Source organism: Sciurus vulgaris (assembly GCF_902686455.1).
Source record: "Sciurus vulgaris genome assembly, chromosome: 8".
NCBI lineage: Eukaryota > Metazoa > Chordata > Mammalia > Rodentia > Sciuridae > Sciurus > Sciurus vulgaris.
Window position 1 is genome coordinate 88,913,342 of NC_136468.1, and position 15,254 is coordinate 88,928,595.

The window sequence follows — 15,254 nt, forward strand, 5'->3', positions numbered from 1 at the left end:
CCACTCTTATTTCCTATTTTATTTTATTTTTTTCACATGGCCCTTGATTTATATCGTAGCACCTGCCAAAGACCTAACTTCTCAAAGCCAGGGTGTTACTGAACTCTATGTAGTACTATCTGAAATTGAAACTGAAGGTCTTAAACTGGTTATTCACATGTTATCTGACAAATATTGAGTATTTTTATGTTTTTCCATGTATTTATTATTCCTAGGAAATTAAAATCATATCACAGATTTCCTCTGAATTTCCTTTGGTACAGTAGGCACCTTCATAACTCACTTTTTGGGACCGTGGGCCTAAATCAGAAAATGTGGTTTGCAGAGCAACAGTAGTGGTTTGGAATGTACAGGTCCAAACTGCTCCTTCCATTAGAAAAGACTGTTTTATTTTCTCTTTAATGCCCAGTCTGTTTTCTACTTGTTTTCATGCCTTCGTTGTTTCCTTCTACCTTCATTCCTACCCCCAACCAAAAAAAAACAGAAACAGAAAAAACCAGCCAACGAGGCTTACACATTTTATTAATGTGAGGTTTGTTTGCAGAGCTTACACATTTCATTAATATGGGTTTGTTTGCATCTTCCTACATGAGTCCTTCACAGTGAACCCTCACACTGAAGACACTTTTTGATATATATATTTTATTTGTAGCATGCTTTTAGCATTTATTCTCAAGAGGACCCATGATTCTCAAAGGGTCTGTGACTTTGAAATTATTAAAAATCACAGCTTGAAATAATCAAGACCTCTTATTTTTCATGGAACATTGTTTGAGTTTACTTTTCTCAAATTTTGCCATTTCCACATATTGTTTTAAAAATCGTATTTTAGTGTGTTTTCCTGTTTATGAATTAGTATGTAATTATAGTCAACTCATTTTATTAGTGCCACATGAGTTCAATGAGAAAAGAATAATCTTTACTGTAAATGGTGCTGAAAAAATTATATCCCTGACTCACACATATACAAAGATTAACTCAAATTGGAGGACCTAAATGTGAGAGCTAAAACTCAAAAAGATTTATTTCTATATTTTCTTTTGCTATCTTGGATTCGGCAATGGTTTCTTAAATATGATGTAAAAAGCATAAGCAACATAGGAAAAAATAGATAATTTACAGCATAAAATGATTTTTTATTTTTTAAAAATTTTTAGTTGTCAATGGACCTTTATTTTATTATTTATATGCAGTGCTGAGAATTGAACCCAGTGCCTCATGCGTGCTAGGGAAGCGCTCTACCACTGAGCCACAACTCCAGCCCCTTATTTTTTATTTTGAGACAGGGTCTCATTAAGTTGCCCAAAGTGGCCTTGAACGTGTGATTCTCCTGCCTCAACTTCCCAAATTGCTAGGATTATAGGCATGTGCCACTGTACCCTTTTTATATATAGTTATTTCTACCTGGTAGTATGTATCTGGTTGGTATCTCAATGTAAAATTTTACCTTTTCCATAACCGTGTAATGTCTTTCATATAGTAGGGGCTATTGAAATGTTTAAAGAAATGCTTTTGTTTCTTTTTTTTTTTTTTCTAATAAACTATTTAAAATTCAGATTATCTTAGAAAAGTAATTTTAGGTGACTTTATTGAGAGATAATTCACATGCTTTTTATAGTTTTATCATGGAAAGTATATAATTCAGTAGTTTTTTATATAGTCAGTGATTGTGCAACATCACTCTCCCCTGCTCCCCACTACAGCTTGTACCCTTTAGCAGTCAACTCTCCTTTCTATTCTTTTATTCCTTCAGTTGAGGAAATTCATAATGTTTTATTTTTTAAATAGATAAGCCTATTTTGGACATTCAGATATATAAATTAAATCGTATAATTGTGGCCTTTTGGGTCACTGAGTACATTTTCAAGGTTATCATTTTTTAGTATACATTCATGTTTGGTTCCTCTTTATTGCTACGTAATGTTCAGTCATTTTTTTCAGTTTACCATATTTTGTTTATTCATCTGTTGATGGACATTTAGATTATTTTCATTTTGGGGGCATTGTGAATAGTGCTGTTCTGAACATTTGTGTATGAACACTTTTACTTTTTTGGGGAAAGTGAATTGGTAGGTCAATTCTACCGGTAATCGTTGGTAAAATTCCTTCTAGTTAACTTGCTGGGTCATGTGTTAACTGTTTAACCTTTTGAAGAACTGCCTAATTGTTTTCCACAGTGGCCACTTGATTTTACATCAGCAATATATGAGAGTTCCAATTCACAATGTCTTTGCCTATACTTGTTATTATAGTTGTTTTTTTGGTGGTGGAGTATGAGGGGACAATGCTGGGAATTAAACTCGGGCATGCTAGGCAAGCCCTCTACTATTGAGTCACATCCTTAGCCCTTATCTGTCTTTTTAATTGTAACCCATTATAGTAGGTGTGTAGTGGTGCATCCTTGTGATTTTGATTTGCATTTCCCTTATGCCTAATGATGTTAAGCATTTCATTTGCTTTCGTATGTCTTCTTTGGAGAAATGTTTATTCAGATCCTTTGGTAGTTTCTAAATTGGGTCCATTATCATATATATGTTTTGCAAATATTTTCCCCCGTGTATTGTCTTTACTTTTCTTGATTTTATCTTTTGTAGCACAGAAATTTAAATATGGTGACATCGAGTTTATCTCTTTCCTTTGTTGCCTATATCTTTGTTGCCATATTAAGACCGTTTGCCTCTTAAGAATTTTCATTTTTACTCCTATGTTTTCTTCTAAGGATCATAGTTTTTAGCTCTTTAAGTTTAGATTTTGATCCACTTTGAGTTAATTTTGAATGTGGAGAGAAGTAACAGTTTGAAATCTCATGGGGATCTTGCAAAATTATTTGCTGTTTTTTAAGTTACTTTTTTTTTGCAGTGCTGGGGATTGAACCCAGGGCCTTGTGCTTACAAGGCAAGCACTCTACTAACTGAGCTTTATCTTCAGCCCTTTAAATTACTATCAAAGTTATTGTGCTATAGTGTTATTCCTTCATTGACTGATATATTATTAGAATGAATGTCTTTGTGAAGCTTAAACAATAACATCTCATAAGAGTAGTATTATTAGTTAATGTTACAATATTATTATATTTTATTATAAATGGTAATAAAAGTTTTGAAAGGTCAAGATAAATATTCTCTTTTAAATAAGTTACCCAGAGTTATTGATACTTTCTTTTCACTTATGTAATGTCTTCAGCCTTAGCAAATACACACATTTTTAAAGAATGAATGCTTTTGAATTAGAATAATAATTGCCAACTGAGTAAAAAAGTTTTAAGTAGTGAGCCTTTCTCCCTTGACATTTATTAATTCCTGAATGTAATTATAAAGTACTTCAATTAATAATTCCTAGTAAAAGTAGAATCACAATACAGTTTAGAAATACTAAGTAGATATAGTCCCATAGTCTGGATACTAATAATTCAGGTGGTGTGACTTAATTGTTAACCTTTGAATGTATATTGCTAAAATTTATTCGTGGCCTTTTAAAAAATCAAAGTACACATAATGTAATCTTTGCCATCTCAACTTGTTAAAGTATACAGTGCTATATGTTATGTACATTCACATGGTTGTACAACTAATCTCCAGAAACGTCTCATCTTGCACAACTGAAACTTCATAGCCTTGAAACACTTCAATTTTATCCTGCCCTAATCCGTAGCACCATTCTACTTGATTTCTTTGAATCTGACTACTCTAGGTACTTTATATAACTGGAATCATATAGTTATTCGTCTTTTTTGTGATTGGTTTATTTCACTTTAGCACAGTGTCTTCAAGGGTCATCCATGTTTAAAATTGGGTTGGAATTTCTTTCTTTTTAATAATGCTGAATAATATTCCATTATGTAGATATACCACATGCTAGAGTTTCCAGGATGATGTTGAATAGAAGTGGTGAAAGAGGGCATTCTTGTCTTATTCGTTTTTAGAGGGAATGCTTTCAATTTTTCTCCATTTAGAATGATGTTGGTCTTGGGCTTAGCATATACAGCTTTTACAATGTTGAGGTATGTTCCTACTATCCCTAGCTTTTCTAGTTTTTTGAACATGAAGGGGTGCTGTATTTTGTCAAATGCTTTTTTTCTGCATCTCTTGAGAAGATCATATGATTCTTTAAGTCTATTAATGTGATGAATTAATGTGATGAATTCTGATGTTGAGCCAATCTTGCATCCCTGGGATGAATTCCACTTGATCATGGTGCACTTTTTAATATGTTTTTGTTGATTGATCATTTTGCATATCATTGTCATGAGAGACTTCATTATATGAATTGGCTATTTCAGACACTGAATGCATATTTTCTGGTTTTGAGGTATCCTCTAAGGTGATTTCTTGTTGAGGTATTTTATGAGCAGGGGTAATGTGTCTGATAGATTAAGTGTGTCATCTTAGCCTGCAATACACTATTCTGTTGGCTGATGAATGAAAGCACACAATTGGTGAAAGCCATTACCTGTTTTAAAATGGAGAAAGCAGGTTATAAGATTTTTAAACATTTCATTGTTTTTGACCCCTAGAAAGTTGTATTCCATTTTAAATATCTATCCTCAAGAATTCTAAAAATTGCTGGGGAGATAGCTCAGTCGGTAGAGTGCTTGCCTTGCAAGCATGAGGCCCTGGGTTCGATCCCCAGTACCACCAAAAAAAAAAAAAAAAAAAAAAAAAAAAAAGTCTAAAAATTAATGACATACCCTATTTTATTTTTCCCCTTAGTTTCTTTAAAATTTCAAAATTTTGAATTTTTAAAATTTTGATTGATGAATGAGGAATTTTGGTTCATTATGTTAGTTGTTTAAGCAGATTCAGAATTTCAACTATTGTTGCTGGAAAGCCTAAATCTAGAAGCTATAATAACCTGGTACAGAATCAAAATTTATTATGTTATATATACTAACCTTATCATCAGACCTACTATATCATCTTCCTTCTTTGTACATATAAATTTAAAAGCTACCTGGGTTTTATTTACCTATAGTCTTAATTTTTTGTTTTGTTTTGTTTTTTTGTTTAATGGTGCTGAGGATTGAACTCAGAGCCTTGAGCATATATAACCAGGTACTCCTCCCCCAAGTACTGTTTCTTCATTGACATTGCATTTTCATGTCACCTATGGGCATTTTTTTGGGGGGTACCTTTTCCCCAACACACACTTAAATGGTCCATTAATAGCCACTTTAGGGCGAACATCACTACCCAGCAACATAAAAGATGTTCATCAGTGCCTGTTACCCCTTGTTTTGTGCTATTAAGTCATGACACAAGAGTGGTTAACTGTTGTTGAGAGGAACAAAGCAAACAGGCAATTTCAGTGATGTTCCTGTTTGGGGTGTTAATTGAGCTTCTGTGTTTGTGGGTATAACATATACAGATGTCAGAATTTACTTCTGGGATACAGGCATGGGAATCTAAATTAGTGGGTTTTAAAATTCTTTTAATTAAAACTCTTGAGTTAAGAAGTTTCCCTTCTTAACTGTTAATCAAAAATCGAATTTTGTTCTACAGCAGTTTTGAGGCTTGTGGTTTCGTGCATTGCTTTGCTTTAATGTATTTTCCAGTTGGATTTACCAGTCTGTGTACCCAAGAACAGACACATAAAAACTCACCCATTTTATTAGTTTTCCTATATTTATGATTTCTATATATTGTGCATGGATGTATCTACACATTTTGTCAAAAAAAGCTTCCTTACAATTTAAGAATTAGTAAATGAGAATAAATCGGAACACTAATTCAGTCTTATGAAAATGGACAGATTGTGGAATGACAAAAAGTAAGTAAAATTAACGTCATATATAGGTTTTGAAGAGTTTTGGTCTTAACCTTCATCCATACAGATAGGTGTGATATGTCTCCCTACTGCTTGTACAGTAGTACACCTTTGTCAGTTGTTTTGCTTTCTGTGGTTTCAATTATATGTAGTCAACTGTGGTCTGAATATTAGTAAATGGAAAATTATGAAAGTAATTCATAAGGTTTAAATTGTGTGTTGTTCTGAGTAGCATGTTGAAATCTCATACACAACATGAATCACCCTTTCGTACAGGTATATCTACCCTGTATGCTATCTGCCTTCTAGTCACCTAGTAGCTGTCCCAGTTTTCAGGTCAACTGTCACAGTATCACAGTTTGTGTTCAAGTAATCCTATTTTACTTAGTAAAGAACCTATAGCACTAGAGAAGTTGATGTTGGCAGTTATGCTAAAGAGAAACTGAATTGCTTCCTCTTAAGTGAAAAGGTGAAAATGTACAGTAAGATTTTTTGAGAGGAAGAGAGACTACATTCACATAGCTTTTGTTACAGTATGCTGTTTGTTTTACTTTATTATTGTTATTAACCTTTTACCATACCTAAATCTGTAACTTTATCATAGGAATGTATGTATAGGAAATAACTATTATTTGCAGTTGGGTACTATCCTCAGTTTCAGGCATCCACCACAGATCTTAGAATGTATGCCCTGTGGATATGGGGAGAGTTTTCTTTGCCACAAAGTTCAGACTGTTAGTTCATAGTGAAATATTCTATAAAGTTCACTGTCAAATATGTTTATATGAAAGTCTAATTAAATGGTAGTTGAGGTAAAATTGTGTGTAATTTTCTTGTTTTGTACTGTCAGTATGCTTAATCAAATTAGTGAATTTATATTTGGTTTTACTTTTTTCAAAATGTTCTAAAATTATTTTATTTCTGCTTAGGAAGATGAAAATGCGCCCACTGCTCTTGATCCACCAAGTCAGCATTTACGTGGGCATGGAACAGGCTTTTGCTTTGATTCCAGGTAAGTTTTTCCTTTCCTTTTGTCAAATTACATGGGATTAAGACTCTTGGTTCTCAAAGTGTTGTTAGTCCCTGGAAATTTGTTAGAAATGAAAGTTCCCAGGTGTGGTCTATTGAATCAGGTGTAGGGCCCAGCAGTTCACTGCCCTCTGGATGATTTCTGATGTGCAGTCTTTTGAGAACCAATTTCATAATAACTCAGCTGTTAAACCAGACGAGCACTGTTGAGTTGTATTTGCCCTTATAGTTTTACAATAGGCATTTCCTTTTAGTTAAAAGTGGAGGAATTTTTGGCACTAAGCCTCATTTCACGCAATGCTAATGGATTTGGGTGGATGTTAATGAAAAAGGTTTTGTCAAATCTAATTATAGATTATAGATTAACCTAAATTGAAAGGCTTTATAAAGAGATACTTGCTATACAAAATTATCTATGGCATTGGGAAGCAGGAAAAAGTCTGCTGGAGTAACTAAAGGCTTTCAAGATACATTGTTTAATAGGAATATTAGCTAACGATAAATGTTACATAACCTTGTCATGTACTGACTATTACTGCTAATTTTCTAACAAATTAGAAAATCTGTAATTCTTCATTTTCCTTTCTTTAAGCTTTGATGTTCACAAGAAGTGTCCTCTCTGTGAATTAATGTTTCCTCCCAACTATGATCAGAGCAAATTTGAAGAACATGTTGAAAGTCACTGGAAGGTGTGCCCAATGTGCAGCGAGCAGTTCCCACCCGACTATGACCAGCAAGGGTTTGAAAGGCATGTTCAGACCCATTTTGATCAGAATGTTCTAAACTTTGACTAGGTACTTTTTATTATGATTTAATACAGTGTAGCAATTTAAAAGAAGTCACTTCAAATAGACCACTAAGAAGACCACAAGGCACCACTTTCACACATCTTCTACCATACTTTTCTGACCAGGAGCTACTTTGAGTTTGGTGTTGCTAGGGTCAGGGTCAGTCTTTGGCTTATCAATAAATATAATTTTAACCTAACTATTAATCTTACTTGCTTTAAGAAAAGTTCTCGTGTGTTTATATCTTTATTTATTCTCATTTGCAAGATTGTATGAAAAAAGGATACAGGAATTATTTTAATGTTACTGCACTGAAAAATATATATGTAATAGTGTGCTAGATTACTTAGCAGAGTTTTTACACGTTTCTCTTAACCTTGTTGATTGAGCATGACTACTAATATTATGTAATAAAAAGCATTGATCATAACAGTTTTGTGAAGTTAATTCTTTGAATATAGAAAGATCCATAATTTAGCCCATAGAATGGTAGTTTTAGAATTTTCTTTAGAAATGGAAGTTCATGTAGAATGAGATCACACGTTTGCAAATGCCCTTTTTATATGTGAAATGTTGGCTTTAGGAATTAATAGAAGGCATATTTTGCTAATTTTATGACAAAATTTAGAATAACCTAATGACTATTTTTAATTTGTATTGCATTGAATTTGTATTTATAAAGGGAACAAGTCAGTAGTTTGTTTTGATATTAAATGACCTCATAACAGTGCTTGTGGCATAAAAATCAGAGTATGTGTCGGTATCTTTTTCCTGATGAGAATATAAATTTGAAATAACATTCTCAGTGATTAAAAACATAATGCATAAACCCAAATCAAAGTAATGTGTTTCTTTAGTTATGTCTGCTTGCAGTATCCATTAACATTAAATAATGAGGACACATTTTTCAAGGTCTATAATTTCATTGTCAGATTTATTTGCAATAGTTTTTCATGAACCTAGCATCTTGGCCATATTTTTTGGCCTTTAAAAAATCTTACAAACTATATTTTTCTTTTATAATGTAAATTTTAAGAATTTAACATTGATTGCTTTGGTAGTTATCAAAATGTTGAGACTTATTCTGAGCAAACTAAGATGTTAATCTAATATTCAGACTTTGGCATTCTTGGGTGCTGTATGTGAACTGCATACATATCATGTTGATTGTATTTGTAGGATTTGTGTATTGTGGGAATCCTTTGAAAAGATTTTTGAGTCCAGGGCAGTGTATTAGGCATTGAGGTGTTTAGAATATGACAGTCCTGAAAGCCACAGAATTGGAGACTCTTGTTTCATCTTCCTGGTAAAGCTGACTGTATGCAGATAAAATGTATTCAACACTGTGAGCGTTGTTGTTGTTGCAGCTAGTAGTTATGGTTTATATTAATCTAAAGTACCCTTTGAATATTACAGTGCTGTTATTAGTGAAATGAGGCTATCTTATTGGCCTTTATTTTTAAATAGTGTTTGGGCCCCAAGCTTTAGAAAACGCAGCTGAAGCAAAAATTGGAGGGAATAAACTTTGCACCCACACAGTACTACAAAATAACAGGCAATCTAAGATAGAACAAGACACTGAGTAGATACATTAGTTCCCATGATAAGCTTAATGCTTTTTTTCATAATGGAGGGTGATGGAAATAAAGAGCCATGTTTATTTTGGGTCAGAGGCAGTTTATTTTAAATGTGATTTCATTTACATTTATAAGCAGCTTTTCTTGACAGGATTTTTGATTAAGTTGCCTTCAGTTCTAAAACCTCTGTCACCTTCAAACAATGTGCTCTGTCCCCAGCAAAACATATGAAAATATAATTTAAAGCACAGTTTTCACAGACACAGTACAATACATTCACTATACACGGTATAACAAAATATTCCCATCCTTACCTGTTTAGTAATACTGTCACAATAATAGAAATTGGAATTTGTTTTATCATTGAAAGAAATTTAACATGCACAATGACTATTTTATGACTGTTTAGCTGTTGAACTACTGATCCAGCCTGCACTTTGTTGCACTAGAAGGAGCAAAGCTAAATAATAACTGCTGGCCTGAATTTTTTTTTGGTCAACTGTAGGTAGAACTGAAATAGCCAAGTAGGGCTGCCTTATGCACCAGCTAGTTGATTCGTGTATTCTGGATCACCCTTTTAAAAACATAGGATAACACTGTGTATTCAGGACCAAGACCACTCTTTTTGAGATCTGAGGAAATTTGTAGGGGGCAGTGTCTTTAGAAATATTTTTAAATCCCTCATTATGAGGGATTTGCTCACCTAACTTGTAAATAAAGAATCTTACCCATCTGCTTAACAGAACTATCTTTTCAAAATGTCTGAAAAATCGAGGAGGGACCCCTGCTTCCCAGCCATGTGTAAGACTTATCATCAGATGGGAATAGTGTGAAGAAAATTACTTTATGAGGAATTTGAATTTGTTTTTCACCGGTTTGTATGTGGATAGTTAGCTGTCTCAAAGCAATTTTTATTGCATAATTAGGCAATTGGTAAACTCTTGTGTTTAAGGAATAGCACTTGGGAGAAAAGAACACTCAAGGCATGATGGTACTGTCGGTGAGAGAAACTTCAGGAATGGTCCAGATGTGGGTCACTCTGATGGGTCATGTTAGTCACACTTTTCTTTGACCACCTGCTGCAAGAAGCACTTAATCGTCAATAAGGCTCATTTTCATATTTCGGCAAAATGTTTTATAAAGCTAAACAGACATTTCCAATGATAATGCACACATCTACAATGTGATGGGAAAAGTGCCTTTAAAATAAGTCCCAAACACAACATGAAGAGGAGGCAATAAGGGTCTTAACAAAATGTTTCTTTTTGAAACGTGCTTAGAGTTTTAATTCTGTTTTGCAACCCACAGGTTTCTTAGGGCAGTGGTTGCAAGAATTGGCAACACATAAACATTAAATTGTTGGCAATAGAGAACTACAAAGTGCTTTAAAACTTCATCAGAAGCTGAAGCTATAACTAAATTTCATACACACAAAATTTGCACTTGTTTCTTAACAGATTTCAGGGGGAAAGTATTTCACTAAACTGGTATCTTGGTCCACAAGTTAACAATAGGTATGAATTGAATCCCTTGCACCCAGCAGGCACTCAACGAAAGTGTTAATGAGTGAACAGAATAGAATATTTTGTACAAAAATGTCATTTATAACACTAAAATGATAGATAAGTCAGATGGCAAGATTTTCAGCTTTTCAAAGAGCAAAAGGATTTGCGAGATAATATAAAACACAGAAAGCACACCTTTTATGCATGTTATTTAAATATGAAAATATTTTTAGCATATTATGTTAAACATTCTTTCTTATTTATAATTCCATTACCTAAAGTCTTTCTACTCACAAATACTAACTCCATTATGTAAGGCATGGTAACCAGTGTGATAATGAAGGTATTATTTTGGTTTTGAACGTATGTGAGTTGATGTGTTGAAAAACTTCAATCACATTACAATCTTGAAAAAACATCTCAGTGCCAGCCCCTCCACCCCCCCCAGTTGATATTACTGCAATACAACTAAACAATATGCAACATGCCCTCAATTTTATTTTGTTTTGGGGGAAATGTGCTGAAGAACCTAGAGCTTTTTTTGTTTAGCACCTTATATCAAAGTAATGAAAATGGGTATGATGATTACATGTGCAAATGTACAAAATCATTAACTCTACAAAGGTACGTCATTCCAAAATTACAGAAAAATTTAAAGCATGCATTTAATTCTTCAAAGGGTTGCTGAATGCTTCCCCTGAAAAAAGGTGGCTGTTTTCAAAATCAGCAACTGCTGGTGAGGATTTCTTGGCACAGTTATGACCAGCATGTTATTGCTGCATCTTCCTGATAATCTCAGCCGACACCGGGGGATGGAAATTGATTGTGTGGTGCCGCAGGCCCTGAGCGGTCTTGTAACTCTTTCCACACCGACATTTGAATGGTTTGCGGACACGAATCTGTGTTCTGTGACCATTCTTAGCGTGGTACTTTATGCCATTCACATTCTGTGGAGAAGACAAAATATTAGCTATTAGATGTAGTCACAGAATTTTTGTCATACTTGGGAACACTCAGTATGGGTCCAGAATGCAGTTAAGACATTTGGATGGCAGCTGTTTAGAGTGTAGTAGGCTTTGCATGGACTTAAGTTGTGACTCTTCAAGGACAATCTGGTGTGTGAATTGTGGGCTGAGTCACACACTCAGGTAACAACACAAGGAGATACTCTGAAAATTGAAAGCACTGATTTCTTCAGCATGTATTCAGATTCAGACTAAATTAAAAAAAAAAAAAAAAAAAGGAACAGTTCCTCCTTCCTGGAACTTGGCTTCTCCCTGAATCATTTTTCTACTCTGAAGTGAGTTAACAATGGTCAGCCCTATAAAAATAAACTCATGATGACCAACAAACTCTTTCTAAAGAAAAAAAGAACCAACAGATTGGGACAAATCTTAAAGACCTGTATGAGTTTGATTTGGAAACCTGAAGTCTTGATTTCAGACTATAACAGTAGTTTCCTCCACCTAGAATCTTTTGTCCATTTTTCTGCTCCTAAGCTTGTGTCACTGACCACTATGACAGCTACTTGTTCCCAAATCCTGCCCTATGCCAGCATAGGTGTATGTGATAACCAGGCACCCAGGGACAGATGAGATCCTCCCTTTATTGATGCATACTGCATTCCAAATATAAAATGTACTTTCAAAAGTTGAGGTTATTTATGTTAGTTTTGGCACCTAAATGCTGACCGGACTCCTTAACATCCACATAATAAAATAATCTGAATGATAAAATTAACAAAAATGCTTTCTGGATTTCTACTAATTGGTTTTGCTAGTTCACCAGCATACTCTGAAGTTCCAGTTCTAGATTTACTCTTTACATATTTAACTAACAGTTAATATTGTTCAGCTAATTAAATGGTGAGGAAACAGGCTCAGGGGATTAAGTGCAAGATTTAATTTCCAAGTCAGAGAATAGAGAAGCAGCAGTTTAAGGCTTGAGTTGCTAAGCACAGATAACTAAGTGTGAGCTGTTTCCTAAAATACTACTTAAATACCAGTCCTGCTGGGCCGGGTTCCATGCCTAACAAAAAGATTCCGACAAGTCTTTTCACCCATTCATAGGATGTCCTTAATGAGCTCTCAAAAAGCTGGGAAGCCTCCTGCTGATGTTTGGTCAGTAACCGAGTGCCTGGCATGTAGTAAATGCTGAGTGAACGAGCTTGTTAGGAAAGTGTTTCCCAGTGCACGTCTCGCTATTCAGGAAAAGGTTGAGGGGATTGCTATTGAATATATTGGTTTTGTGGTTGTTACTATTACATTTTTCTTCTTAAAGATTTGTATGCACTTTAATGTTTTAAAAACCCGACAATAGAGAACTCTGTTGGACTTGCTGAACCCAAAGGTGTCAGATAGCCACCATATGGCTGTGTTCAGTCTCAAGGTTGTTCAGAAACCTAAAGTAGAAGGACAACAGCCTCTGTCCCAAACACCTGGCTTGGGCTGTCTGTACCTTTGTCCCTTGTCCTCCCTGCATCCATCCTTTCTCAGGGTGAGGAAGCACCCTACCAGTCTTGTTCAAGAGTTAGGATGGGAGAGCAGAGATTGCTGGGGCAGGAAATGGGGAGGATAGAAGTGGCAGAATCAGACAGACTGACCTTACATGGTTAGATGTGTTCTGATGGCACCCAGCTGTTCTAGCCACCCCAGCTGAGGCACAGGCACATAAGTGAAGAGGCCAATTTATGTATTCAGCCGGGTTTAGCCTTCGGATGACGCCAGCCCAGACGAAGTCTTACTGCAGCTTCAGCAAGAGCTACCCAGCCAGACCGATTTACAGTACTGTGGAAGGTAAAGTCTTTACGCTGTGTATGTGTGCGCGCACAGCGCCTTTTGGGAAGAAGGGGAGAACAACAGAGTGATACTTTGATGATCATTAGAAAAAAGACTGGTAGAAAGTCATCCCCTAGCTAACAGATGGACGTGTGGGTATCTGCCTGCTTGTGAATATCCTGTTTGTTTAATGGATATTCACTGAACACCTAGTAGGGGGCCTTTTCTGTGGTTACTAAACATTTCATGTCCTGTTTTTATAAGATGGATCATTAATAATCTAGTTAATCCTGTACCCACTACTACTCACACTTGGTCAAAATAAGGGAAAGAGCATTAACCATGAAGTAAAAAGGCATAGTGAAGCAGCAGGGCCTAGATAACTCCAAGCAGGTCTGTGTTTTCATGACAAATTAGGTTTGGGGAAGTCTGAAACCAGAAATTGCTAAAGCCAGTCCACAGGGAAACCAGATCCAGAGTGGTACAAAAGTCACACAAGCCAGAGTCGGGTGATGCCAGCAGGCTCTGCAGCCTCTTCCCAACTTGAATGTAAACTGAGCTGTGGTCTGGCTGTGTGAAGGAAGACATAGCCCTACACAGTGCCTTTATCACTCTGGAAGAATCAGAAAGCCAGTCTGTTTGGGAAATTACTATTTTCAGGGTTGGCCAAAGACCCTACCATTCCTTTATTTTTGTCACTGTGATTTAACAAGTTCATACATGCCAATGGGATACTGTTACCACAAGTGTTAGTACAAGGTCAAATCTGACTGTTCTTAAGAATTCATCCATCCATCCATTCACACAGGTAACTGGAAGAGCAGCTCTAAAAAGTCACTGAGGCTTCCAACTATCAATCCTGAAAGAAGTTTGATTTTTCAAAAGTACTAATAATATAAATAATGATAGGCAACTTGCAAATGAAATGATTGAATTCTCTGGTCTTTGAAAAGAAAAAAGAGAATTAAGATTTGAAAGGGCAAAAGTTCTTAACATTTACTAAGAATAGGCACTTGATGTCAATGGATTAAGACGTTTTGTAGAAGAGGGAATTGGCAGCGACTTGCCCAAGATCACACAACCGCTGAAGTAGAAGTGGAACGGGAACCTGGTGGTGGTCAATTCTGTACTCCATACTACCTTCATACATCCTCCTGAAGTGCTAGATACTTGGTAGTTAGACCAGCCAGCTGATGGTCTTTGGAACCCCTTACCAGATGAGTTCTAGAATACTCAGTCTGGAGAAAAGTGAATTACAATGATGTTTTGATATTAGGATAGCATGTGAAGAAAGAGGGGAGGCCAGGAGGATAATGGAGGACTTGGGTAGACTTTCTGCCATCAGGAACTACCTGCCCCTACTATGGAATTACGCCAATCAGTGGACAACAAGCAGTTTAGAGGCTACTCCAAAAATTCTACTCTAAATCATGAAACCTGAAGTCCAGACACTTAGGTGAGCTGTTCTGTCCTTCACTGTGTTTGAAATTTGTTGTCAGTACTGGGGCTTATGCACAGTTGTGACACACGCCCTAAATATGAAAACCATAACTTTCAATTCCCAAGGACCTTGATATTCTACATAAAAGGAGAAGATGAAGTTGGGGATTTAGGGAGAAAGGAATGTGAGGAACAGCAGCTGCAGGGAGGGTGGTGGTTAAAAGTGAAACCACTTGTAGCAGTCTGGCGACCCTCCACTAGCCCCAGAATGCTGGGTGGCAACATGGTGTGCAGGGTGAGTCAGGCAGGGTTTCTAGGAAAAGAAGATCATGTCTGTCTTCTCCTGATGATTAGTCTGTTTTTAATATGAGGTAA

The 15,254-nt window shown here is 35.6% G+C and overlaps 2 protein-coding genes across 7 annotated transcripts in view; one reads left to right on the forward strand and one right to left on the reverse strand.

Annotated features, from left to right (window-relative positions):
• TAX1BP1 (Tax1 binding protein 1) overlaps positions 1 to 8,328 on the forward strand; it is a 76,483-nt gene extending 68,155 nt beyond the window's left edge. For all 3 annotated transcript variants that reach the window (XM_079152555.1, XM_079152557.1, XM_079152556.1), the window contains exons 17-18: positions 6,693 to 6,775; positions 7,385 to 8,328. In XM_079152555.1, the coding sequence (XP_079008681.1) occupies positions 6,693 to 6,775; positions 7,385 to 7,586 (285 nt within the window). In that variant the 3' untranslated portion in view covers positions 7,587 to 8,328. The remainder of the gene's footprint in view (positions 1 to 6,692; positions 6,776 to 7,384) is intronic.
• A 603-nt stretch (positions 8,329 to 8,931) lies between these two features.
• The window catches only part of JAZF1 (JAZF zinc finger 1), a 332,085-nt gene continuing 325,762 nt past the window's right edge, over positions 8,932 to 15,254 (reverse strand). For all 4 annotated transcript variants that reach the window (XM_079152575.1, XM_079152578.1, XM_079152576.1 and 1 more), the window contains one exon: positions 8,932 to 11,609. In XM_079152575.1, the coding sequence (XP_079008701.1) occupies positions 11,433 to 11,609 (177 nt within the window). In that variant the 3' untranslated portion in view covers positions 8,932 to 11,432. The remainder of the gene's footprint in view (positions 11,610 to 15,254) is intronic.